This window comes from Acanthopagrus latus, chromosome 1 (genome assembly GCF_904848185.1).
Source record: "Acanthopagrus latus isolate v.2019 chromosome 1, fAcaLat1.1, whole genome shotgun sequence".
NCBI classification, from domain to species: Eukaryota; Metazoa; Chordata; class Actinopteri; order Spariformes; family Sparidae; genus Acanthopagrus; species Acanthopagrus latus.
In genome coordinates, this window is record NC_051039.1 from 15,980,603 (window position 1) to 16,004,568 (window position 23,966).

Genomic DNA, 23,966 nt, shown 5'->3' on the forward strand with positions numbered 1-23,966 from the left:
TATGAACTCTTCATATGGCCTTTATAAGAGGAGTAATTATTATTCTTCAAGACACATCAGTGTGCTTTAGAGGCCTTTAGACTGATGAGGAAGAGATTATTAGAACTTCACAACCCAGCATCAAACGCAAACAACAGAATTAGTATCTTGGAATAAATTTTATTGCATTAACTTACTTTCAAATGGTTAATATAAAAAAATAAATGTATAAAAACTTGTCTGAAAGTGAATTTCATTAATCAAGACAGTACTAGATGAAGAATAATACCAAAATCTCTCAAAGCATTTGGAAATTCTAGAAATGAGAAATGATTTTGTAAAATATGTATTTTTAAAAAATGAATATTTGTATTAACTGTCAATCACAGAAGGGGCACATTTATTTTGTGGCAGCAATGGTAAGCTTATAGAAAAAAACAAAACAAAAAAAAAAACAAACAAGAATCTCACAATGACACTACTGTACATGGGAAACATACAGTGGAGTAATTATAAATCCATGACCAAATTCTTTTACCAAAATGTGAAAAATGGTAAAAAAAAATAGCAAATCCTTGCTTAGAGAAAGGGGGGCATGTGTAAAGACTCACACAAAAGAGGCAGTTTAATGACTTATGGCTTTTAAAAAAGAAAAAAAAAAACCTGACCAAAAAGATCACATGCCATGTTTCCAAGTCAAAATGCAAAACAAGCAGATTCCCGTGTGTTTCAATAGTCTAACATGCCCTCCTTCACTCCCCCTCAACACATGGTAACTAGCGGCATCATATGTCACACCACTGGACACTTGCTGAGAAAGGGAGCAGTGTTGGAGGGGGAGCAGAGGACTGCAAAGGGAAAACACTTGAGCAAGCCGACAATAACAAATGAAGTACAAGAAAGGAACAATACGCATCTCAGAGGTTTAACTTTCATTTTTAAAACCTGTATTTCCCCTTGTTGAAATATCACTTCCATCTTCCACTGTGCAGTGGAAATTACCAAATAAACACAATACATTCTTGGTAGCCTTTTCTCTTGAATGTACATCATTTGGTGTCTGTCTTCATAGCAATGCAACAGTGCTTAAGTTGGCTGCAGTGATCCCCAAGGAGAAGTAGGCTTGTTAAACCACTACAACACCCTGCTACTATAGTCAGTATAAGATGAGGAATGAAAACCAGTGTTTTTTAAAATATAGCAGATTAACTACGTCAGTCTTTATAGTTTTAAATTTTCAAACTATTCTTGGCCATGTTATTCCTGAGTCAGTTGAGATATTTGGCAGGGGTCAGCCGCTTCATATCTGAAGATCTTTGGAAAAAGAGTCTTTAAACATTTATGGTCCGGTAAAGTAGTGAGTAAAAATTGAAAATATGAAAGAAAAAAAGAGGTGCTGTTTGAAAGAAGAAACCCATCAAAGTTCAGAGACAGAGAACCGTCATAGTTTGGACAAATACGATCAGTCTCTTGTTTCCCGCTTTCCAAATGTTTTCAGGTTCTAACTCCAGCAATTGTGATGTAAACAATGTCCTCTGGTTTTGTTGTCTGGCCCCATTTTAAATTTTCCAGAAAATCTTCTTTCTGTAGAGCACGTAGGAGATTAAAACCCAACAGGAAGTAGCCACGAGGTTCTGGGTGAGGTGCTCAGCGTGGGACTGGCTGTTGGCCATTCGCCAACGAAAGGGGAAGTAGTCCTCCAACACTTCATGGCCCACGTACACGAGGATGGAGTTCATTCCTGGAATCAGGTACACAAGTCAGGGTGAAGCAAACGTAATGCAGCATAGCCCAACTCTAAAAAAAATATTTAAAATTGGTAAAATCAATTGATTGGATTCCTCTGTACTCAAACATCCCATGCCAGAAGTTAAGACAGTTACGCACTTGTGCAGACTTAATATAAACTACTTCCCCACAAATACCTGGCCTTTATATTCATATCAAATGCATTCAAAATACCACAGAAAAACGGAAGGGTGAATTGTAACGTTTGTGATGTCATCAAGCTAGTGTACATGCTTTTTGTATAAATAGTCGATGTATCCGACAATACGATGCAATGCTCACCAGGGTAGTAGAAAGGTGCTCCAGACCACCAATGTTTCACGTCCACTGTGTAGTAGATCATCACTAGCAGCACAAATGCAAAACAGGCCAGTGTTGTCACATAGGACAGAGACCTAGAAGTGACATGAACAGTTCAAATTAAAAAACAATTTTAATTTAAAGCCCATATTTTAACAAATTCGGACTGTGCAGATGACCCCACGCACCAACGTAAATGGGTGATTAGTTTGGGCTCCAGATTCAAGGTAGTTACAGTCTTTGACTGCATTTTCTAATTAAATATTTGTGTGTTCAATATTTAGTATAAAGGATGCATGTGTAAAACCTGGACATGACTAGAAGCTTTGACTTTTCTATCACTGTGTGTGAAGCTGGGTATGGTGAAAGCTGGGAAATTGTCAGTACTCTACCAAAAGATAAAATATAGAGGGCAAAAAACAGCCATACAGCGGAGAAAATACGAGTATCAGAGCCACATTAAGTACTAAGTAGTGTAAGTAGTGAAAAAACCTAAAACAAAAGAACCAAGAACAGAAAGATATCAGACGGGGTGGTGCACAACCATAAAAAAGATAGGAATTTCACTTATTTATTAAAGTCGCCTGGCAGCAACTTCCTCAAAAAACAACAAAAAAAAACCAACAAAAAAAAAACTCAGTCATCAGATACCAAAAAGCCATTGCTAAGCAGACATTGTTCCATCTGAAACTGATTAAAGAGGAAACTTTACCACAGGTTTTTGTTGACAGGAATGAAGCCCTCGTCTGTGGAACACTTGGTCAGGACTGCTGATATGACTCCCTGTGTGTTACAAGAGACTCTGTTATTCAGCAAAAGTGTTAATAAATGTGTGGAGGAAAACTCACAGACATTGAGATTATGATCCTGTCGAGCCAAACTCTGACTCCTACATGTACTGCAGAAGCATAAGATGAAATGTAATGTGTAATGTGCTTACCAATGAGAGGCTCCATATTAGAAACCTTGACATTATGCTTGTGTGGAGATCTCTGTAGTGTAAGATTATTTTCCCTGCCTGGGGACATTAAAAAAAACAATTATATCATTAAAATCTTCTTCTTTTTGGTTGTTCTAATGACCTATATTATTATCATTTTCAACACAAAAAGGAAGAGAGAAGCTGACAAATGCACATTACAAACCTGCAATCCAAGAAAAGCCATGAGGATCGAATTGATGCTGCCCAGAACACCTTCTGGATCATAAGGCATACGAGTTGCATAAATCACCTAAATTCAGATAGAAACAGGAGCAGATTTTTGTAAACATACTTCACCCTTTCATCACCTGAGATATTAGCATAGTTGGGGTTCAGAGAGAGAAACCTGAGATGGAAGCTTAAGTTTAACATCCCAAGTCATAGAAAGAGTAAATGTGACCACTGTTGGGTTATTGTGCAAGTCTCTAACCCGTGACGAGGGGGTCTGGTAGATGTGGTTTTCTCCAAGCAGCCATCGGTCAATGAAACCAGCCGCTCCACCGGTGCAGTTAGTATATAGGCCCATGTCCCCGATCCCACCTGGACCAAGATAGCCCCTGTTCAGAGGAGTTATAAATCAGTGTAGGGTAAAGGGTAACACGTGCAAGGTTAATGTTTAAAAACAAACACAACATTTTTAAAAAGTACAGAGTAGCCCACAATGGACAAACTAAACACTGGGTCTAGACACTGCTAGTTGTTTCTTTTGCTTTTTAGCGGCTGCTATAAGAAAGGGTGAAATACGGGTGTTCAAATGGTTGCAATCTTTTACCTCACTGCTAGATGTCACTTAAAGGCTCACATACTGGATCGTTAAGGGAGTTCATCAATTTGGGTTAAACTTTTTGTGCTGATTTTTTCAACCATTTTAATCACTTCTTTTATGACACATTGCGAGGAAACATCTATACTGCCAAAAACACTACAGTAGTGACAGGAAACAAAACAATGTTCTAACAGCAAAAGGTAAAAATTTGTTCATGTTAAAAAATCCTGGGATGGGATGTGGACTAGCTGGCAATTAAGCAATTAAGAGTGCATTCCTCTGCCTCCAAATATATATTAATGACATAAAATGTTCAGAGATTTTAAACCTGCAACTGAACCTTGGCCTGAATTAATATGTAGCTACAGACTAAATTCAGCATGATGATCAGACTAAGGTGTCACTGCCTTTCACACCAACACATACCAAAGACATGAATACTTTTAAGAAGCGGACAAAACCTTGCCGCTTGCTGAGGATCTCCATTATTACACTGACGCAAAAAGAAGTGCAAACATCCTCTGTTTGACTCACCTTGGGCAATCTGGTACAGGAAGGATGAAAGTAAGGCAGAGCCAGAGGGTTTCTAAGAGGAGCACACACAGCCAGGCCGGCCAGTACAGCAAGATGTCAAGGGCAGGAGACCACCATGCGTCCTGTATAAAAACAGACACTCTTTAATCAAACACTTTTGTTCTCCTTCAAAATAAAATACATTTATCATACAGATGTAAACAAGAGAATATTGTCAAAACATCGGAATTAATTTAGAATATCCACAGTAAATATGGCACATTTATTTTAGCTGAACTTAATAGAAAGTTAAACGATGAGGGGAAAATGGGGCTGTTGGCTGACCATTGGAAAGATGTCAAAATGACCTCTTGCCACCAGCAGGTCCAGACAGGCGACAACTAGGTATGACCAGGCCAGGCGCTGCAGCACACCTGGTATCCGCAGGTTGCTCCAAGACACTGTCGAGTTGATAAGGTGGAATGTGAGCACACGTGCAGACAGAAACAGTTTGGAAGAGAATTAAAGAAAGTGCTTTACTATGACCATCTAAATGGTCAGAGATATTATGGTCAGCGTCAAATGAGAAGTGTGTTTATACTCACAAGGTCCCTGGCAGTAGTTTGGGTTGATGATGACGACACCAATGATGAATAGCTGCATGCTTCTCCACACAACTTTCCTCAGCAGCGAGCAGCGGGTGGAGCCTGCACGGAGCTGGGAGTTGATTGACAGGGCGATGGACGTGCCCATTATGAAGACAAACCTGGTGGAGGAGAGAAACACAGAGTGTGAGAATATTAAAACATGGAGTCATGTGAAAATGAGTTACAGCTCATTTGAACTTTGAACGCTGGCTTTACACTTCTAAAGTGAAAGCTTTAGTATGGGAACAAGGGAACTGATGAGGTTTTAGATAGAAAGATTCCCTGTGGACAAATCCAACTGCCTTGAAGAAACCTTAATTGTGAACAATAAAAATATTATTTTTCAAATAGTGAAATATAGATAATACCAGCACAAAACACCCTTGGAGACCTATATTTAACATACAAATTGGATTTTAAGGGTTTGCAGCTCTGGGACACATAATAATATAATGATATTGTATATTTGCTTCAGTGAGTGAATGGAAATATAGAGTGTTCATATAACTGTCAAACTCAAGTGTGTGTGGTCTGCAGGACTGGGATATGCAGGGTTGAAAATTTAAATTCACTTACCAGGGAAAGACTAGGTCTGCAATAGTGAGGCCTGTAAGAAGACAAATGGGAAACAAAGGCTTCAGAGTTCAACTACAACACGAAATATAAATATTAACTAATAATAATAATAATAATAAATATTAACTAATTTGCGAGATAGTTAATGGTGAAAATGAAAAACAGAAGCCTGTGAGGCTCACCATTCCAGCTTTCGTGTCTGAAGAACCAGTATCGCCCTCCTCCATAGTTCACAAACACCATAATAACTAAGGAGATACTGGAAGGAAAAAGAGGGAGGAAATGCATTAAACTCCTATGAAAAAAAATTCTACAATTAATAGTCACCAGATCTGCGCTAATGTCATCAGTAAGGGCTCATTAACAAAAGGCAATTCCGGTTTCAGATGCAAAAATGTCACGCTAAAGTGAGGATCACATGATAAGGCCATAATGTCAAACAATACCAAAGGGGGATCGAGTTAATATTTTTCTTTCAGCAAATTGAGCTGCTGTGGTGAAGGGGAAGAAGGAGGGGGGTGTACCCTCTGAATGTGTCCAAAGATCGCAGCCTCTTGCTGGGGCTGGGTGGTGGAGGGAGGATGTTGTCCGTTACTGGTGCAGCTGTCCTGCCGGGGGTGCCAAGTTCCTAAATGATCAAAGATTTTGTTGTAAAATGTTGTAAAACTCTCGTCATAAACCTTTAATCATTTTTAGTCCTACAATACAAATCCTAATAAACGGCAATATCTGGTTACTTATTTAACTACAGATATAGTGCAATCTTGGTTTAATGAAGTTGTTGCCGACAAAATGCCCTCAACACAAACACTCACAGAGTTGATGAGCCTCTCTGTCTCCATGGAGCTGCTGATTCGGAAGAGGAACGCCCTCACTACATCCAGCCTGGACAAGAAGCAATTTAGCAGTTTAGACATACAATACACACCAGCTCACAGTTCACACTTGAAAGACAACAATACAGCAGCAGGAGCTCTCCATGCTTGGCAGTAATCGTAGCAATAGATGTTTGTGCCACAGCACCACAAGACAAATGTCTCTATGTAATTATTCAAGGACAATGAAATCAGGCTGTCATCAATTTAATATATCATATGTAGACTTGGTTCTATTTGAATATGTGTATGATCCGTATTCCGTAATAGAAGTATAAACTCATCACAAGACAAGAAGAAAACTATAAAATGATCTTACCCTAATATTATTTTTCCAATGGCAGACACCAACGTCAGTCCAGCAAAGATAAGAAAAGCTACCAAGATCGCTGTGTGAAGAGACATGTGCAGCATGTTGGAGATGACTATCGCATCAAAAAACACTTCATGTGCATGTCATGCGAAATTGTTAATGCATTCATGTGACTCACGTATGTAGCTGTTGACGGGGTCTGCAACAGTCACCATGGAGCAGTTTACTACCGAGGAATCGTTCAGGTTTTTCGCCCACAGAGAGTAGTTCCCGTGCTCCCCGAAGTGGTATGGAACGCTGGAAATTAAAACCAATAATGCTTACCAGACAGCAAACCAGCCGCACTGTTTTATATCAGATATTTTTTTCAGAACAAGCAAGCTAGGTGAAAAAGCACACTGAGAAAGACAGCCTGCTCTATGTCAAATGTACTTCCTAAAATGTTGAATATTATGGTTCGCTTTATGTGAAAAGCCTATATGCTGAATGGTTAGGCCAACAATATTCTTTTCTCTTCTTCAGCCTTTGTATGGCTTTATTGATAGGACAGCTTCAGAGATGACAGGAAACAGGATGGGGGGGCATGTGGCAAAGGACCCTGGGCCCAGAATATTCTTTTTTTCCCCAAGCATTTTTATTGTGAAGTGGAACTGTGAAGGATTTTGAATGCTGCATTCCTCCATTCATAATTAGCCCAGCTGTATTACTGTCAATGAGGGTGTGCAGCCATGTACGACAAATTCTGTAATAAACAATTTAAATCCCATGAAAAACATGCTTGGATAAAAATATCACACTGTTATTGTATAGTTTTATATCTATACACAGCACAGGTGTATGTGAAACATGTCCATGAGATTTAGCTGTCTTGTGAGGTTAATACCCTACACTGATCTAATCCATTTGGACATAAAAAAAATAACTTTGAACTTTGTCACTTTGAGGAAGACTTAACAACCAAGCCTGTGTTGCCAAAGCATAAATTTTCCACGTCACAGAGTGCAAGAAGGTTTTGTGTTGAGTTGTTTAACTTACCTGCAGAGCTCCAGGTTGACGGGAGTGCTGTTGAGCTGTAGTGTAATTTCATGCTGTGTGCTCACAATGAAGTCTACTGAACTGGGCTGACCAGAACTGGGCCTTCCAGGTACCACCCCTAGCTGCTGGTACAAACACTAACACACAAGGGTCCAGATCAGACTATCATCATCATCTGAAAAAACAAAACTTATGGTGTGTGTGTGTGTGTGTGTGTGTGTGTGTGTGTGTGTGTGAGCTTACCTGGTAGCAGTGCTCTGACACCCAGGACACCACCACATCAGTGTCCAGCTCATTGATGACCGTCAGAGATGCCTCATCCATCTTCAGGACCGTGTGCTTATGGTGATGAGCGAAGCCAGCTTGGTAGAAGAAACAACAGAACACATCGTGCAGATCAGTCGAAAACAATTAGCAAATCCATTTGCTTAAGAAATATGCAGAAAAGATGATCCAGCCCACAGCTTAGCTGGCCACACCCGACTGTGAAGTCACCCAACTCAATTCATAAACATTATGAATGTAATCTGAAAAAAAACATGACACCATGTTTGCTACGGCACTGATTAGTAAACACGGGCTTAAAATAAAAATAATCCCAGCAACATGTTGACAACCGTGTTGTAGGCTACACATCGGACGAATCACAGCGTTTGGGCTTTGCTTCCTGATGCATATGTAGAGGCTCCAGCTGTGCAGCTTAGCTTCCTGTAACTTACCCCAAACCTATCGTCCACTGCTATCCTATCCTTAGGGGAGGCGAACCATAACAACGAGAAGATTTTAAGACGGAAAGCCTGTCCAAGCTAACTACAAGCTACAGCCAGTGAGCTAACGCTGCAGCCTCGTAGAGGAAAGCATGTGAGAGAGCTGAAATTATGGCTGCTGAGCCCTGGTCACATGCTGAATTAATCCGTAAACTACCCCCGGGAGGGAAGTTCAAACGAAGAGTTTATCCTTGGACTGTCCACTGTTTCCCTGAGTCAGTGCTGTTTTGCGTTTACCACCAGCTAGCCCCGTGCTAACAGATTTTATAACCTAAAAGTTAATCTTCAACATGTCCTTATACGTCGTGACGAATCATGTGTATTGTCAAATATAACGACATAGGTGCAAGGCGATTTTACCACATAAAGTGGTGTAAAATAATGCTGGGCATTAGTTAGCAAAGGAGCTAAATCAAGCTAGCTATGAGGCACTGACAGTGGTTTGCACTTGGTCAACAGTGAGGTGTACTTACAGGTAAAGTTAGACATTTCAGCTGTCAGTGGTGCCACGCTAACGGCCACAAGCAAAGCAATGGCAGCAAGGGAAAACATGTTGTATTTCTCTGGTTGCGCCATTTCTCTCTGACTCGCCTCCCCCCCTGCGACTGAAGATGTGCCTTTTAAGTTCTTTTTTAATTTCCTTTTTGCCATAGCAATGCTTCCGACCCTTCCTTGTTTTGACTTTGTAGGGGGAGCCATAAGGGACAAAGTACATTATCATCAACGCCGCCAGTTTGATGACCTCAGCGGGCACTACTACCAATGCGTCAATCCTGTTATGTGGAACAGATAATGAATATTTGTCTTTTTAAGACAGACAACAGACATCCGTGGGACACACACTGTTGACTGAACCACTTAAGTATGGAGTGCACAGATGAGATCATAAATGGGACTGCAAGATCTGTTGCTATGGTAACGCGTACTCCTTTATATTAACCGATTCATATCTGTGTTTAAGAGCGCCACTTCCGTATTATTTTCCGTGCACTGGAAATGATTTAATACGAGCATAACCGACCCAAATTCCCTTCTTTAAGCGGACGATCATTATGCCCGAGTCGTCAGAGGCCACGGTCTGTGTTAAATCAACTGGCGCATGCGCATACGGTGTGATGGCAAGGACTCTAAATCGATAAACGAGTGAATCAACGACGCCTCCCTCCGGGCTTAAATCCACCACAATGGCAGATAAACAAAATTCTCAGAAAAGGTAATATCGAATGTTAACCCGTTCACGACGTGTAACATCGGCGCTACAAGTTAATTAAAAAATAAATTGATGAGTAAATAGCAACAATGAGGTTATCATGTAGCTAGTATTGAAGGCGATGCCGAATAGGCTAGCTAGCAACGTTAGCTAACATTTTCATCCTATTTACTGTCATGTCCACGGTCTCTGTTTTACTCTTTGCAGCGTCAGAATAGCCGCCGGAGCCGTAGTTTGTGTTGAAAGTGAAATTAGAGGAGACGTCACCATCGGTAAGAACTTTCGCCTCGGTTCACTTCCAAGTAGTTACTGCTGACTTAACAAAACCTGCTTTCCTTTCCCTTAAATCGGACTAGGATCTTAACTACATTCAGGAAATATTAACCTATTAGATTCTTTGTTTCCTCAGGCCCCAGGACAGTAGTCCATCCAAAAGCTCGTATCATCGCAGAGGCAGGACCCATCGTGATTGGAGAAGGCAATCTGATCGAGGAGCAAGCTCTGATCATCAATGGGTAATAATAATAGAAGATTGTTGTTACTCAGTGTGTAGCCTGTGCATCACTGTTACACATTAGAGATGTGTGATCTTTGCATTAAGTGATCCCTCTCTGTTTTAAAATCATCCTTACGTGCTAGGTATCAAAACTTTGCTTGTTCTCCCCTACAGTTACCCAGAAAACATCATACCGGATTCAGAGGTGGAACCAAAGACGATGACCATCGGCATGAACAATGTATTTGAAGTTGGCTGTGGTATCCTTTTGAGTTGCCTGACAAGTTTAATCCTATAACTCAAATGATTTCATATTGTTGTAACCGTTTTAGAAGCCTTAACTGTCAACTAACAGTGTCACAAGCCCTGAAAATTGGGGACAACAACGTCATCGAATCTAAAGGTGGGATGTGTGCATCTTTATTTGGCTCTGATTGTGTGTTCATATGTGAGCGATGCACATCTGCAGAGACCGATGCAGCGTTCAGATGAACAAAGTCACTTAACAGATATGATATTTTCTGTTGTCTAGCTGACGTTGGAAGGAACGTGATCCTCACCAGTGGCTGTATTATTGGAGCCTTCTGTCAGGTCAACACATGCGAAGTCATACCTGAGAACACGGTCATCTACGGCTCTGGATGCATGAGGCGGGTTCAGACGGAGAGACCACAGGTATGAATACACACGTTTGGGTTGTAAGCTGGCTTGTGACGAGCTTTTGCAAGTTCAAAAACAAAACTGTGTGAACATTGTACCTTACGTTTGCCGATTTTAATAGTAGACCTCTCCTGGTTGAAACAATCATGATCATGTTTTAGTGGATTCACATTTGTTTTGTTTTTTTCCAGACTTAGAATAATTATTTAAAGAAGTAACAGCAGAATGTGTCAATATGACTACTTTAAACATGATTTTTAGTCGGCACACACTGACTCTGAGTCTGACTCTAAATCTTCCCAGGTCTACTGTGGTGTTAAGCAGTAGTTGCAAGATATTCAAACATGGCCAGCGTCTGAGTACGAAAGCTTTGCAAAAACTGTCTTTTGGCATATCATTTGTTTATTATTGTTTTGTTATCTTTACAGCCCCAGACTCTACAGCTCGACTTCCTGATGAAGATTTTGCCAAACTACCACCATTTGAAGAAAACTATTAAAGCCGGCCAAAGTGCTAGCTAGAATGCAACTTTATACTTTTTAAGATGAATTGTAAATGGCTAGCAAACGCTTATTTAAATGAGTCTTGCTGGAAGGAAGCATGAATGTATATAATTACATAGTATTAACTTTTGCTTCAGCAGTACCTTTTCTCACTTATTTTCTATTCTAACCGCAACAGCTGATTAAGCATTTTCATCTTTCACCTGCTGTGCTGGTGCTGTACTGTTTTCTATGATTAATAAAATAATCTCAGAAATGCTGTTGGTTTGCGACATGAGCTAATTTCTGATCACAGTTGTCATTTGTCATTTCCTCACAAGGTTATAAATAGTGCGGTAAGAATATTAGGAATTGGTAGAATATCTTCAGTCTATATCCCATAACAGTAAATAAAACTGAAACCTTAATGGTAGAATTTTAGGCAGCTAACAAACTAATTTTAAAAATGGTATCTTGCAGTTGCAGTACATGTAAATAAGGCAACGAGGCAGTATCCTGTAACAGTGTCATTTATTAAAATAAGTTCAAAAAGTTTTTGTATTTTAAACCACTATGCCATGGTGCTGCAAAGTGAAAGGACTTAAATATTCCATGGTAAGTAATGTCCAAGATGTTCCATGATGGCTGAGAGACCTCAGCGTGATGCACTGCACAACACAAGCCTGTCAAATGCAATCACTAGTGACAGAGTGGAAGGGTACTCTTTCAAATAATACCTTCCACACGCGCGCACGCACACACACACACATACACACTCCTTTACATTATAGTAAATAAAATGAACAAAAACAAATGTACACAATTTAACAGTAAGGTTGTAGCTCACTTTGGTGTCCTTAATGGTCTCTGCTCTTTTCCTCCATGCCCTTCAGTTATCACTGATCAATAAACTAAAAAGGATTCCACAACACAGTTGGTATTTACTCCATTTAATACATGACCACTGATCACTGAGAGGAGTGCAAAGAAAGGAAAAGAAGCTAATTTGTTTGCCATGAAAAAGTCTATCGTAGTGTGGCCAGGATCTCCATCTCCTGCCATCTTCGATTTACAGATTCTACATCGCCCCTCTGAGGGCCTGAAGCAGTGAGGGGGAGGATCTCACTTCTTTACAGGGACGCCATCCGAATAGTCCTCCAGGACACCTGCCAGATGGTTGTTGTGGGTCTTGAAGTGTCTCTTCCTCTGCCCACCTTGCTTCTTCCTCTTTTGCACTGGTAGCTGTAGGGAGCCCAGAAACACAGACACCGATTAAGATGCTTGATCAACAAAGTAAAAATGTCAAATTCAGTGTTAAAATTTGAAAGCCTTTATTTCTAGTGAAACAAATCAAGGCATGTCTGTTGAAATCTGGGGAGCGAGAATGAAAATCAAGCAGATGGGACAGCAGCAGACACTGACCACTTTCTTTGGTCCCGTTTCTTGCATGGAGGAAATTCCTTGTTTCTTCAGGTACTCTTCAATCTTCTCATCATCAATGGAATCAACTGGAACGCTCCTCCACAGTTTCTGGAATTCTACATTTGAAAGGCAAGCGTTGATCCAGGAAAACATGATCAAACAGCTGAAGAGACTTATTTCAAGATTCTGACCAAACATATTAAAGTAAACCAAAGGGAAGGCTGAGATGAAATGGACAAAATGAATGTGTGTTCAGAAAATTGGTCTAATAAAGTACACAACATGAATTTTAAAGTAAGGTGCAAAATAGTCTTCAAGTATTGTCAAACCAGTTTAAGAGCTCACATCCCAATAGATACATTTACTTTTTTTTAGAATTCATCATGATATTACTGACAGTGGGGACACATAGGAGACAGCAGACTGACTGTTTACTTGCATTTCTATTTATATGCCAAACACATAAATTCAAGTATTTTAAAATTTTCCCCCTTCAAATTCACAAACTGTTTATAATTTCAAGGACCCATGGGAACCTTGTCACTTATTCTGCCTGATTAGACTGTGATGCCACATTTGAGATAACGAGTTAATGGCAGAGATGGGAAATGTTTTCATGTTTAGAACTTGCAAGTATTCATTCACATACAGCTCAAGACAGCTTCATGATTGGTTGAGTAAAGGCTGATATGTTGTGCATTGACAATATAACACTACTGATTAATTACGGGTTGGCCCACCTTGAATGACCAACGTTGGCTGGTGGTTTCCCCAATCAAAATTACAACTTGCTGTTACCATCAACAATTTTTGGAAGTTGGAACCTCATATATAAAAAGATCAAACCAACTTTTGTATGACATGAGCAGGGCACGAACACTGAGTGGATCGTGACTTGAAGTCTCAACTGTAATCTTCGCTGCCTTCAGCTAAAGAGCCAAGGTGGTTTTGTACTTTTATATGACGATTTAAACAATTCATTGTCAAAACCTACAGCAACCAAATCTTTGAAGTGCAGACAGCCTAGATGAAAAATAAAAGTTGGAGAGAAAAAAAGAATAACCCAAATCACAGTTGACTTCTGCTCACCTTCGTCCACAGCAAACTGGCAGTGTTTGTCATTGTAGAACAGGATCTTCTTCTTGTCTGGTCTGGTCACGAAGATGATCTGATCCCCCAAAGCCTGTGAACACATGGGAGCTCATGTCTCTAATATAGTCCCTCACAGATTGTTCACTAACCATACAAAGATGAGAGACAAAAGTCGGTATCTTCTCCATTAATTAGCACATTGTGTAGTGTACATATGTGGCTTAATTTTGCACATACATAATATTTATTGTGTTACCTTGATGGCCTTTGCTGAGTTTGGCAGCCCCTCCTCTACATCGTCCAGCAGCACTCCTCCCAGGCCCAGCTGGTCGTGTTTGTCCAGCAGCCTCAGTAGAGCTTTCTTATCTTTAAGGTTGTATTTGGGCTTGAAGCCATACGTCCCATCCCTGACGTCAATTTTTGGGTTGTTGACCAAAGCCTGGGGTTGACAGGGAGCAAAGGAGCAGATGTCAGGTTTTAAGCCTCTAGTTAAATAGATGACAACTGTACTGCCATTGTTTTCTTAAGGATTCTACCATCAACTTGAGTATCTTTAACAAGGTGTTGGATGTTGTATGATTTGCGCTATCATCATCGTCGTCGTCACTTAGCTTCTACTCACTGGCTTCCTTCTTTTGTATACAGGATATTGTGGTCATGGCTCACATCAATCTAAAGATGACTTTGAGGCAAAGTAAGTGTTAATAGGTCATTCGATACTTTAGAAACACAAAACACACCTCAGTCATGAGCCACTGTTTCTGTTTCATGCTGATATCAAGAAGTTTTGTCTCATCCAGAATCTCTTCAAGAGTCAAGAAGTGTGTATCACCATTCTGATGCCTTGTCTGAGAGTTAGGGACAGAAAAGCATGTGTTAACATGAAGAAAACATACACACAGTCCACAAATAATAACAAATGATAATAAAATCTCCTTGGCATTTATTTTTAATAATGCAATTCTTAGCCTTACACCTCTCACAGTAAGTTTGTGTCTTACATCCAACTGTCAGGGTAGTTTACACAGTTTAAAGCTCTGTGTATTCAACAGATGGCACAAAAAATGCACACATTAAAAGAAAATCTGTCAACTTGAGAGCGAGTTCTGCAGTGAGCGATGAGTCAGACAGCTAGTGTGATAAGGCCTGGCTGATTTTCTGCAGAGCCACAGCATGACAAACAAGCTGTTAACATACCAAAAGAAAGACTGGGCACCAAATGTTACACAGCGGACACGACTGACTCACTGGACTCACACAACAGGCAACAAGTCGAGCTTTTAAAGAGCTTTGATGGAGATGACGACAGGCTTAAAATCTGGCAATTAAGTGAATGCTGTTGTGACAGCTGATGTCATCTTGGAGAGGAACAATATCCCTGTGACTGAATCATGTCTTTGTCTAGAAAAGTGCTCATTTGCAGAGAAGAAAAAAAACATGAACGAAGAAAACAATCTCAACTTTATTGCTGAGAACTTTCCTTTTATAAAATGCTAAATGTCCCCAGAGGCTTACCTTCATATAATTGACTATCTTGGCCAGGCAGCCAAACTTGTACCCAGAGCTCGTCTTGATGTTAAAGCTGCCATTACTAGACTCTGTGAAGAAAAGGAAAAGGAGCAGTTTAGGAAACACAGTGAAATGTCACATTATTTTTTTTTTGTAAAGGCTGACAATCAGTGGACTTTCTGGACAGACAGAAGCCACAGTATTCTGTTGACTGAACGGCTTAAAATCAATGGACATGATTGAGTAAAACCACCATAAGATAAAAACTAAACCAAACTGTGAACCTTAACAAACCTTCTGCTCCCAGTTGTCGTTTGAATGGATGGCCTGTTAAACCAAACCTCATTCTAAAAGCAGGTGTTGCATTATTTTCTCTGAGGTTGCGGATCTTTATTTAATCAGCCTTAAATTTTAATTGCATGCATTATTCAACATTTTAGATATATCTACATATCCTTGTGTATCTTCTTTTTCTGCTACTTTATACTTCCACACTGCACTACACTTTTTATTATTTTTTTTTAAAACATTTTTTGGTTACTACTTATTTTGCAGATTGATATCACTGTATTGCTTATAGGCTATTAATTATTGGGATATGTTACCTATCAGATAGTGTTGAGGATGGTATGCTTTGTTAGACGTTGATGCTGCATCAGAGTCAAAGTGGCACATTTTTGAATCAGTTTATTTTGTCGGCAACCTGTAAGAACCTTACTGTTGTACTATAAATAGGCACTCATCATCTTTGTCACAAATGTTTGCTAACCACTTTTGAGGAATTGTTTAAAAAAAAAAAAAAGATTGGTATGGACTGCTTTTGCCCTGGCCCCTTTTTTGGGACAAAAATTTAGCTAAAATGGGTTTGTTAAATGGATTAATTCTTCATGGATTTGTTGATAATAAGAAAGATCTGGAAAATGACTAGCCTTATCCATTAACGCAACAAAAACATCCTTAAAATACTGCAGGAGATACTATGAGAGTAATCTGGTAAGAATGACTTGAAGTCTGGCCAGCTGGTCCTGTTCTCTGCTGGAGTCGTATATTGCTGCTTCCCCCCTGCAGACTGTCTGAGGCCTGAACTGAGCACTGCCAATCAAAAACTGAAAACAGATACTGATCCATGAATGATTCATGGTGTGGGCAGGAGCTTCTGTTGCTGTGAGCTGCGCTGTGGGCAGGACACTGGAAGTGTGGCAGGCTGATCAGCGAATGGTGCAGAGGCAGGGCTAAGAGGGAAGAGCCAATGATGGAGAGGAGCCTGCGCCTGTTCAGCCGGGACATGAAGAGCTGCAAGGAGTGGCGGAGGGAGTGCACGAGTGACAGGCGAGAGTGCATGAGAGTGGAGCGGAGGAAAACAGGTCGAGGGAGAGAACGCGGAGGAGGGAGAGAGTGGAAGACGGAGCGATAGGTGGAGCACCGAGGAAGAGGAGAGTGCATCTGTTGACTCGCATCTTATAAAAGACTGAGCCAGACGCACAGGTGAGTCTGCAGATTTTTCGGGATAGCATCATCAGAGGAATGTGTGCGCATTTGGCATCTGCAGATCATAACAACCCACGGTGTTAATCTAAGCTACAGGCTGTAGGCTGCTCTTGGTCTCACTGTGTAGCTATGACTAACATGGGTTCTTTTAAACGGGTAATCTAGCGACTACCGGAAAAAAAAATCACACATTTTTAAATGCAGCAGATTCTATTTTAGAAGCTAATCCCTTCTGCATTAGACAAACCTGAAAGTGCACATCAACATATCAAGCTATGCATGCAAAAATTGAATTATACTGTAACAAGAACTAAGTGAAGAGCTCAATAAGCCGCTATATTATTAAGGCCAAGCCTCAGCAACCATGCAGTGGATTAAATAAACATGGATGTGTCTGTCTGCACTCTTCCAGCTTGAATACCAAGCATCAGACACAGTGTGTGTGTGTGTGTGTGTTTGTTTCTATGTCAGTAATAGTAATCATGTGCATTTAGTCTGCGATTGTGTTCGACTCGGAGTGAACTGCAGCTCTTGAGACAAATCAATGTGGGGCTGACAGCTGTGAGGACCCAGCCCGGGGCATTAGGGAGTATATAAGTGCGTTTGGTGTGTGTGTGTGTGTGTGTGCGTGTGTGCCGCCGAGTAGCCGCCAGAGAGCAATCGCTGGTGCTACAACACCTTAAAGAGCCTGTCTGGGGTGGGGCTCATTTGGGGTGAAATAACAGATGCTGTGGGGAGCCAATCTGTTCTTATGTGTTTGACTGCTCTGACAAAACAAAAGGACCGCTACAGTCACGTTACGGTTTCACAAAGTTACAACCACACAAACTGTATTCACTTGTTTCCGCAAGTGCACTATAACACACTCTCAGGACACGCAGTATTCCCTGTTACAGTTAAAATGATCTTGGAGGAAAATACACTTGTGAAAAAAATGCAACCTCACAGGCTTAGTCTAATGTAAAGAGAAGCTCTTATGCCCCTTTTTCTGGGGCTCACTCAAGTAATCTGGGTCAGCTTCCTCGGTCTCAGTGTGTAAAAATGTCGGTGTGCGCGCATGCATATGTGTGCTTAGAACATGTATGTGCACACATGCAAATGCGTGAGTGTGGGCAGAGATACTGGCACACTGTTCAGTGAGCACGTTTGGCTGAAAATGTGAAAGGACAGCCGAAGAGAAAAAAAGTGTGCACGTGTGCAGAACATGTTTAACTTCATTAAGTAGACTGAAATACCCGAACAACAGCATTTTTGTGAGGTGATGGCCAAGTTGAAAACCAAGCGAGGGTGCCACATTTCACTGTGCTGTGATGTTTGTCTACCAATCTATTTTCTTTGTGAGCAGATGGTCTCAGTAGGGTTTATGCTCTTCTGCAATATAACCTTTTGCTCTCATAACACTTTGTCCTCGCATTCAACTAAAAATAAATTCTAGAGCTAGGGTTTACTTGTGTGTACAAACAGATATTACACTTTTCCTTTCATATCATGATGCCCCATGCGACTGACTGATAACAGCGTTCTGTCATAATCTCATTATGGCAAATTACCTGAGAGAAGTCCAGATGGTTTAAGGAGGAAATGGCTTTCCCACTCTGTACTCTCCAGTGAGATTATATCTTTGTCAAACAGCACATTAGCTGTGCAAAAGCGAAAATGTGAATGTCATGATCTGTGGAGCTGGTAGGAGAGGGTGATCTGGCCAAAAAAAAAAAAATCATCATGGTCCATTTAATTGCAATCATGATCCATGATCTAAACTGAAATCTTTATTTTCAATTTGGAAATGCCCTGTAGACAACAGCCTGATTTGAAATAGCCTAGGAATTCTCTGCATCATTAAATACATTTTGGCTAAAGCTGCTTGTCCACCATACCACTAGCTATAAAGCTTACATTATTTACAATATGTTAACCAAGGAAGAAGCAATTGTTCATAATCAGCGTAGCCATCTAGTTGGTGGCACCACTCTGGTGGTTTTTTCAGCATGGATCTGACAGTATGAAGACATTACAAACTGCAGTTTCTACAATTGGTCCAAAACCCATCCCTAAGAAATGATGTTATTCTAAAATTCTGGCACTTTAGTGCCCAGTTCATCAATTAAAAAAAAAAATCTAAAAATCAAAGAATCCTGTATGCCCTAGAGAGCGATTCTTCTATTGCTTTCATTTTTTAATCATCTTCTCACCATGGAAACAAGTTTTCTTCCACCATCCTTGTCTAATTTGGTGTCTCACATGCTGACACCACCTCGTAGTGAAACCAAGTACCAAACGCTGTCACAGGCATTAACAATCTGTTCCTCTCTTTGTCTTTTGTTGCTTCAAACCAGAAACCATGGCCAACATCACTGCCACTATACACCCAAGTAATCTGCCATGGCACCAAGAGGCGGCCCCTCTCTCCCACGTCTCCTTGCAGGTCCAGGAGGTCTACCCTTTCCATGATGGCTGGAATGTTGCCTGCTTCATCATTCTCCTGCTCTTCATTCTCACCGTCCTGTCCCTGGCTGCCTTGGCCGTGCTCTATGAGCTACTGGACTGTGGGTGCTGTGCCAAAGGGAAGACACATCAGCAGCTACAGGAGGAGGGGCCAGGAGGCTGCGGCAAGCTCATGACCAGCATTTGCAAGGAGCCCGAATCCCACACTGAGGTGGTATAGGGGTGGCGGGGATGAAGATGAGGCAGAGTGGGAATTCAGGTTCATTGCTGAAATGGGCAATACCACAGCATTGACCCTGAGGTCCCAAACAAAGAACTTCTAAATCTGCTCGATAGTGGTTCAGTTGCTCACAGTAAAAGAGGATGCGGAGGAAGGAGGCAGGATAAAGAAACAGAAATATGTAAAAAGAAAAGAAGCAACGGGGGCTGTTTTTCAATGATTCCGAGTGAGTCTAATTAGCTTTTCATTCCAGTTAGGGGGGAATCTTCACACAACTACATTCACTAACGCTTAACACACAGGGCAGTGATAGCCCTGTTCCACACCAAAAATACTTCTAGTGGAAGGACAGAGCACTCAGGTAGAGTAGTAATAAGAGTACCCGAAATAGTACTAATAGTGTGGCTGGAATATCATGCTAACATAGGCAAACAATTATCAGGCCCAATATAAACTAGGTTTCTTGTTTCAACGACACCTGCCCTGTTAGTACTGCACGTATTTGTGACCTGCTGGACGCAAATGAGCTTCTATGGAGATGTGTTGTTTACAGACAGAAAATGCTGTCCAAACCTAAGGACTTGAATATCCTTGTTTCTCAACAGGACATGAAAAACAACAAATAAATGATCAAGCTCAGTTGGACAGCACCATTGCTTTGGATAAAGCCTGTGCTTCTCTATACTTTATTAACTTGTATGCCAGTGTTGTCAACATGTTTAGTAATACCAACGTTATTTCATGACAAGTGACACTTGACTGCTGCACATGTGACGTACTGTAATTGATCATGTCATGTTGAGCACAATGTAAAATTTCATATGCCTTACCACAAAATGCCTAACAAAGTGTCACTAAATTATGTACCACATTTTTTTTTCTGCTAAAAGAACAAATAAATGTTAGGTGGTGAAAAAACAAAGAAAAAAACGTGTTTTATTATTTTACTGTTGCTAATATTTTGCATACTCTCAGTTTAAATTCTCAAACTATTGAGAACATTATTATAACAAAATCCATCATAGATAGGCTATAGGGTCCCCAGAGACCAAAGGCTTGTAAGAAAGTGACATTCTTTATAGTAACTGTGTGCTTGATGCAAGTCTTGGCAGGTAATTTTGTGTTTCTCTGTTTAGCCTCATGACGTCAGTTGTCTCACTGTTCCTATGAATAAATATAAACACAATTAATGATAATTGTTGTTTGTATTAGTGTACTGTCACACTAACATGATAGTGCACCACGTGGCTGCTAGGTTTAGTGAAGAGGAGCCTTTTCTTTGACAATGGAAGGCTTTCATGACAGCAGTTCAGGGCATGAAGATTTACCTGTGACTAGGGATGAGGAGGAGTTTGTTTTTGTGCCATTTATAAATCAAATGATTTAAAAGCAGAACTTGAGCATAACAATGTCAATGCTAGCTCAGTCAACATGAGCTCTGAATAGTGTGACAACTAGCAAGTCGCATTCCGGGCAAAATGTACAACTTAAGATCTTACAAGCGTTGCACTTTCAGCTTGGTCAGCCCAACAACTGTTGTGGTCATGGTTTGTGAAACGATAAGTGGTGCTACCCCTTCTAGATGTTAAAAGGATGCTGATGGAGTCTTCAGTTTATTCAGAAACTGAGGAACTCCGACAGTAACATTGGTAATGCTACTTCTGTCCATGGACACTCAGCTGCAAAACAGTGGAGCAGTGCACTCAGTGCATTCAGTGCATGTTGCAATGTCAACAAGCAAGTGATTACTGTGCTGACTGATTTGGGCTTTGTAGGGATCAATCTATGAGAAGTTACAGTAGCCTATATGCATGATAGTACAGAATACACATGAACTATAGCAAACTATGCTAAAATAAATATGAAAAACACGTTGTCCTGAGTCTATAAATGATTACAAAGTTTTGTTTTCGTGAATAACATGTTCTGAAATGTTCAAAACTAATGTCGTTTAATTTCTGCAACATAAAAATGCAGTGTCATTACAGACCAGAGATATGTAAGAATGCCTGAATTGTTTTAATTTTATTCAAGAAATAAATTAAAGATCAACTACACATATAACTACAAAATATGCTGGTAAATAAATGGCAAATAATAAAATTCATGGCAGTGCCATTAATGCCTATATAAAAATATTAAAAACCTATACTAAGAATATAATTCAAATTGATTAAAATCCACATGTTCTATTTGCTTTAAAAAAAAACTGTGATAAATACATAGTAGTTGTAGTAGTAACAGAGTAGTTGTTTTGAAATACATAATCTAATTTTTCAAGCTGTTTTCCGATCATGAAAATGTTGATCAGCACATCCTTGGCAGCACATCGAAGCGGTGTGTTCAATGCAACTTTTCTGCCAAACAGGTCAGACGAGAGGCAACGGAGCGGTTGGATAAAGGAAGTTGGCTGTTGGTTTGAATCTGGTTGGTGTGTGGGGGCCTTTACAGGTACAGTGGGGATTAGTGCCAGAATCAGGTGTTACAATCACAATGTTACTATGGATTCCATCCATACAGAATCCACTTCCAACTCAACAAGGAAGCCATTCGCTCCAGCGGGCAGTCAGTCATTAAAAAAAAAAAAAAGAATTTGTAGTCTTCGTCACTCACCAGCACTGTGTTTGGACCCTGAGGAGCCCTCCTTGTCAGCTTTGGGCTTCTTCTTCTTGTGTGATCCCGAGTCTGAGGCAGCCTGTCTCTTCTCTACTGCTGGAGTGGATAGAGCTCTTTTCTTGAACAGCTCCCTCTCCCTCAGTAGAGCTGGATCCATCCTGGCTGACAGGGCGTAACATACATCAACAAACAACAACAAAAAGATTAAGATTAAGCAACAATTGAATGAGACAAAATAAAAGCTCCCTTTGGTCTGAGACCTTTTCAATAGGCCATCAGAGATGGCAGTCTGGACAGGAACAGTCAAGTTGTTCTGACAAACATTTTATTTAAACCTGGCACTTTTTATCAAGCAATGAGGAAACTGAAAAGAATCTGTTTTTATATCTGTATGAAAAACAGATGACACACTGTAACTATAGCTAGATAAAGGGGTCTGAGGTAAAACTGTGAAGAAAAAAGCTGAGACCCTAATGATAACCTTTTCTAACACTGTGCATTGTAAATGTTCTCTAATGACAACTTATCACCAAGCACAGTGCACAGATTACACACAACAGCTTCCATATTTCCGAACAAAGTCAAAGACGTACCTTAGCAATACAGTGGGAGAGATTTAATTAAGACTGTGCACGTCTGAGCACAACACTCAAATGATGAACATATGTATTTTGACAAAGGGATTCCCTACGTGACAATCAATTAACCTAGGCTCCTAACTGACAGGATATATAAATATTATCATAATGCGACTTATGAGCTCTCTTGTATAAAAACAAACTAACGTCAGAGAGGAAAAGGTCCTCAACATATAACAGCTAAATCAGCATTATCATTAGCTAGTTTATTTGGCAGCCGGGTAACTAGCAGCGTTGGCTAGCTATGGTTAAGCATCGTTCTAAGTTAGCCTAACATTGTTCCTGTATTGTGAAAATGTAACCTCCAAAGATAGCAATGGCTAACGTTATCTAGCTGCCTCAGCCAACGACTCTGTCTACTGTCTAATCATTTCTAACAGATACAATAACAAGCACAAATAAATGAAGGAAAGGCTTATTAGTTAGCATTAGCTTGCCGATTTGTTGAACGCGATCCTAGTGAATATTACCTGGTACTGTGTTCCCGTTTCTCAGAGAAACTGATGGCTTAACCCAGGAGGGTTATATAATTTCAGAGGATATCGAAGAGATATGTTCTCTTCAGCGAATAACGGCCTTCACTCGTCCCTTCAAAGATAATAAGTTAACGTTAGCCAACTAACTTCATCTCTCTTTTTTCTCATGCTCAACTTCCGTTGTTGTTGGATTGGTCGGAAATCGACTGTCGGTCCTTGGTTGACGTCATCACGTCATGAAGCTACGCAACCGGAAAAACAAAATACATGTGTTAATGGGAATATATTTTACTAGTGTTATGTATGTATTTAATAACGTTTGTATTATTATTATTATTATCAGTATCATTAGTATTATCATTATTATTTTTACTTGGATACACTTTACCCATTGAATCTAATCTAAATGGTAAGAACCACTGAAGAGACAATGTGTTATAAATGAAGAGGAACTAGAAGGAGCTCAGTAGCCTGCAGTTTTATGAATTATTGGTTTTCCCTCAAGCCCTTAGACAGTGTATTTTTCTGCTTCCATTGCAGTGTTGGGTTATTTTCTCAAGTCATATTTAAACGCTTAAAAGGTTCACTTCATTAGGTACAACATACTGTATGAATACATTAGGTACAAATTAATTGCAAGTAAATCTCTTTCAATTAATTTGAAAAAGTCT

General features: G+C 40.1%; 4 protein-coding genes across 6 annotated transcripts; 2 read left to right on the top strand and 2 right to left on the bottom strand.

Annotated features, from left to right (window-relative positions):
- Positions 1–145: 145 nt before the first annotated feature.
- On the bottom strand, positions 146–9,456 carry hgsnat (heparan-alpha-glucosaminide N-acetyltransferase). 2 transcript variants are annotated; one of them, XM_037100673.1, is made up of 18 exons: positions 9,015–9,456; positions 8,018–8,136; positions 7,775–7,911; positions 6,918–7,036; positions 6,746–6,815; positions 6,367–6,436; positions 6,076–6,179; positions 5,734–5,810; positions 5,552–5,582; positions 4,934–5,094; positions 4,674–4,789; positions 4,350–4,471; positions 3,480–3,606; positions 3,213–3,299; positions 3,008–3,085; positions 2,780–2,850; positions 2,050–2,162; positions 146–1,720 (listed from the first exon to the last, which is right to left on the bottom strand). In XM_037100673.1, the coding sequence occupies exons 1-18, from the start codon at positions 9,238–9,240 to the stop codon at positions 1,539–1,541; spliced, it is 2,010 nt and encodes a 669-aa protein (XP_036956568.1). In that variant the 5' UTR covers positions 9,241–9,456; the 3' UTR covers positions 146–1,538. The 2 variants fall into 2 exon arrangements, with proteins under 2 accessions (XP_036956568.1, XP_036956573.1); XM_037100678.1 differs by lacking the exon at positions 9,015–9,456 and adding an exon at positions 8,494–8,985.
- An 18-nt stretch (positions 9,457–9,474) lies between these two features.
- LOC119020919 (dynactin subunit 6-like) lies at positions 9,475–11,671 on the top strand. The gene is made up of 7 exons (XM_037100712.1): positions 9,475–9,754; positions 9,959–10,023; positions 10,161–10,266; positions 10,422–10,507; positions 10,603–10,650; positions 10,780–10,922; positions 11,336–11,671. Exons 1-7 carry the CDS (start codon positions 9,726–9,728, stop codon positions 11,426–11,428), a joined length of 570 nt encoding a protein of 189 aa, XP_036956607.1. The 5' UTR covers positions 9,475–9,725; the 3' UTR covers positions 11,429–11,671.
- Positions 11,672–11,903: 232 nt separating this feature from the next.
- Positions 11,904–23,513, bottom strand: gtf2e2 (general transcription factor IIE, polypeptide 2, beta). 2 transcript variants are annotated; one of them, XM_037100700.1, is made up of 8 exons: positions 23,290–23,513; positions 22,179–22,339; positions 15,419–15,501; positions 14,644–14,751; positions 14,160–14,342; positions 13,901–13,994; positions 12,812–12,927; positions 11,904–12,631 (listed from the first exon to the last, which is right to left on the bottom strand). In XM_037100700.1, exons 2-8 carry the CDS (start codon positions 22,336–22,338, stop codon positions 12,512–12,514), a joined length of 864 nt encoding a protein of 287 aa, XP_036956595.1. In that variant the 5' UTR covers position 22,339; positions 23,290–23,513; the 3' UTR covers positions 11,904–12,511. The 2 variants fall into 2 exon arrangements, with proteins under 2 accessions (XP_036956595.1, XP_036956587.1); XM_037100692.1 differs by having other exon boundaries at positions 22,179–22,343; positions 23,290–23,512.
- On the top strand, positions 15,580–20,483 carry smim18 (small integral membrane protein 18). The gene is made up of 2 exons (XM_037100725.1): positions 15,580–16,897; positions 19,237–20,483. The coding sequence occupies exon 2, from the start codon at positions 19,242–19,244 to the stop codon at positions 19,563–19,565; it is 324 nt and encodes a 107-aa protein (XP_036956620.1). The 5' UTR covers positions 15,580–16,897; positions 19,237–19,241; the 3' UTR covers positions 19,566–20,483.
- Positions 23,514–23,966: the final 453 nt, after the last annotated feature.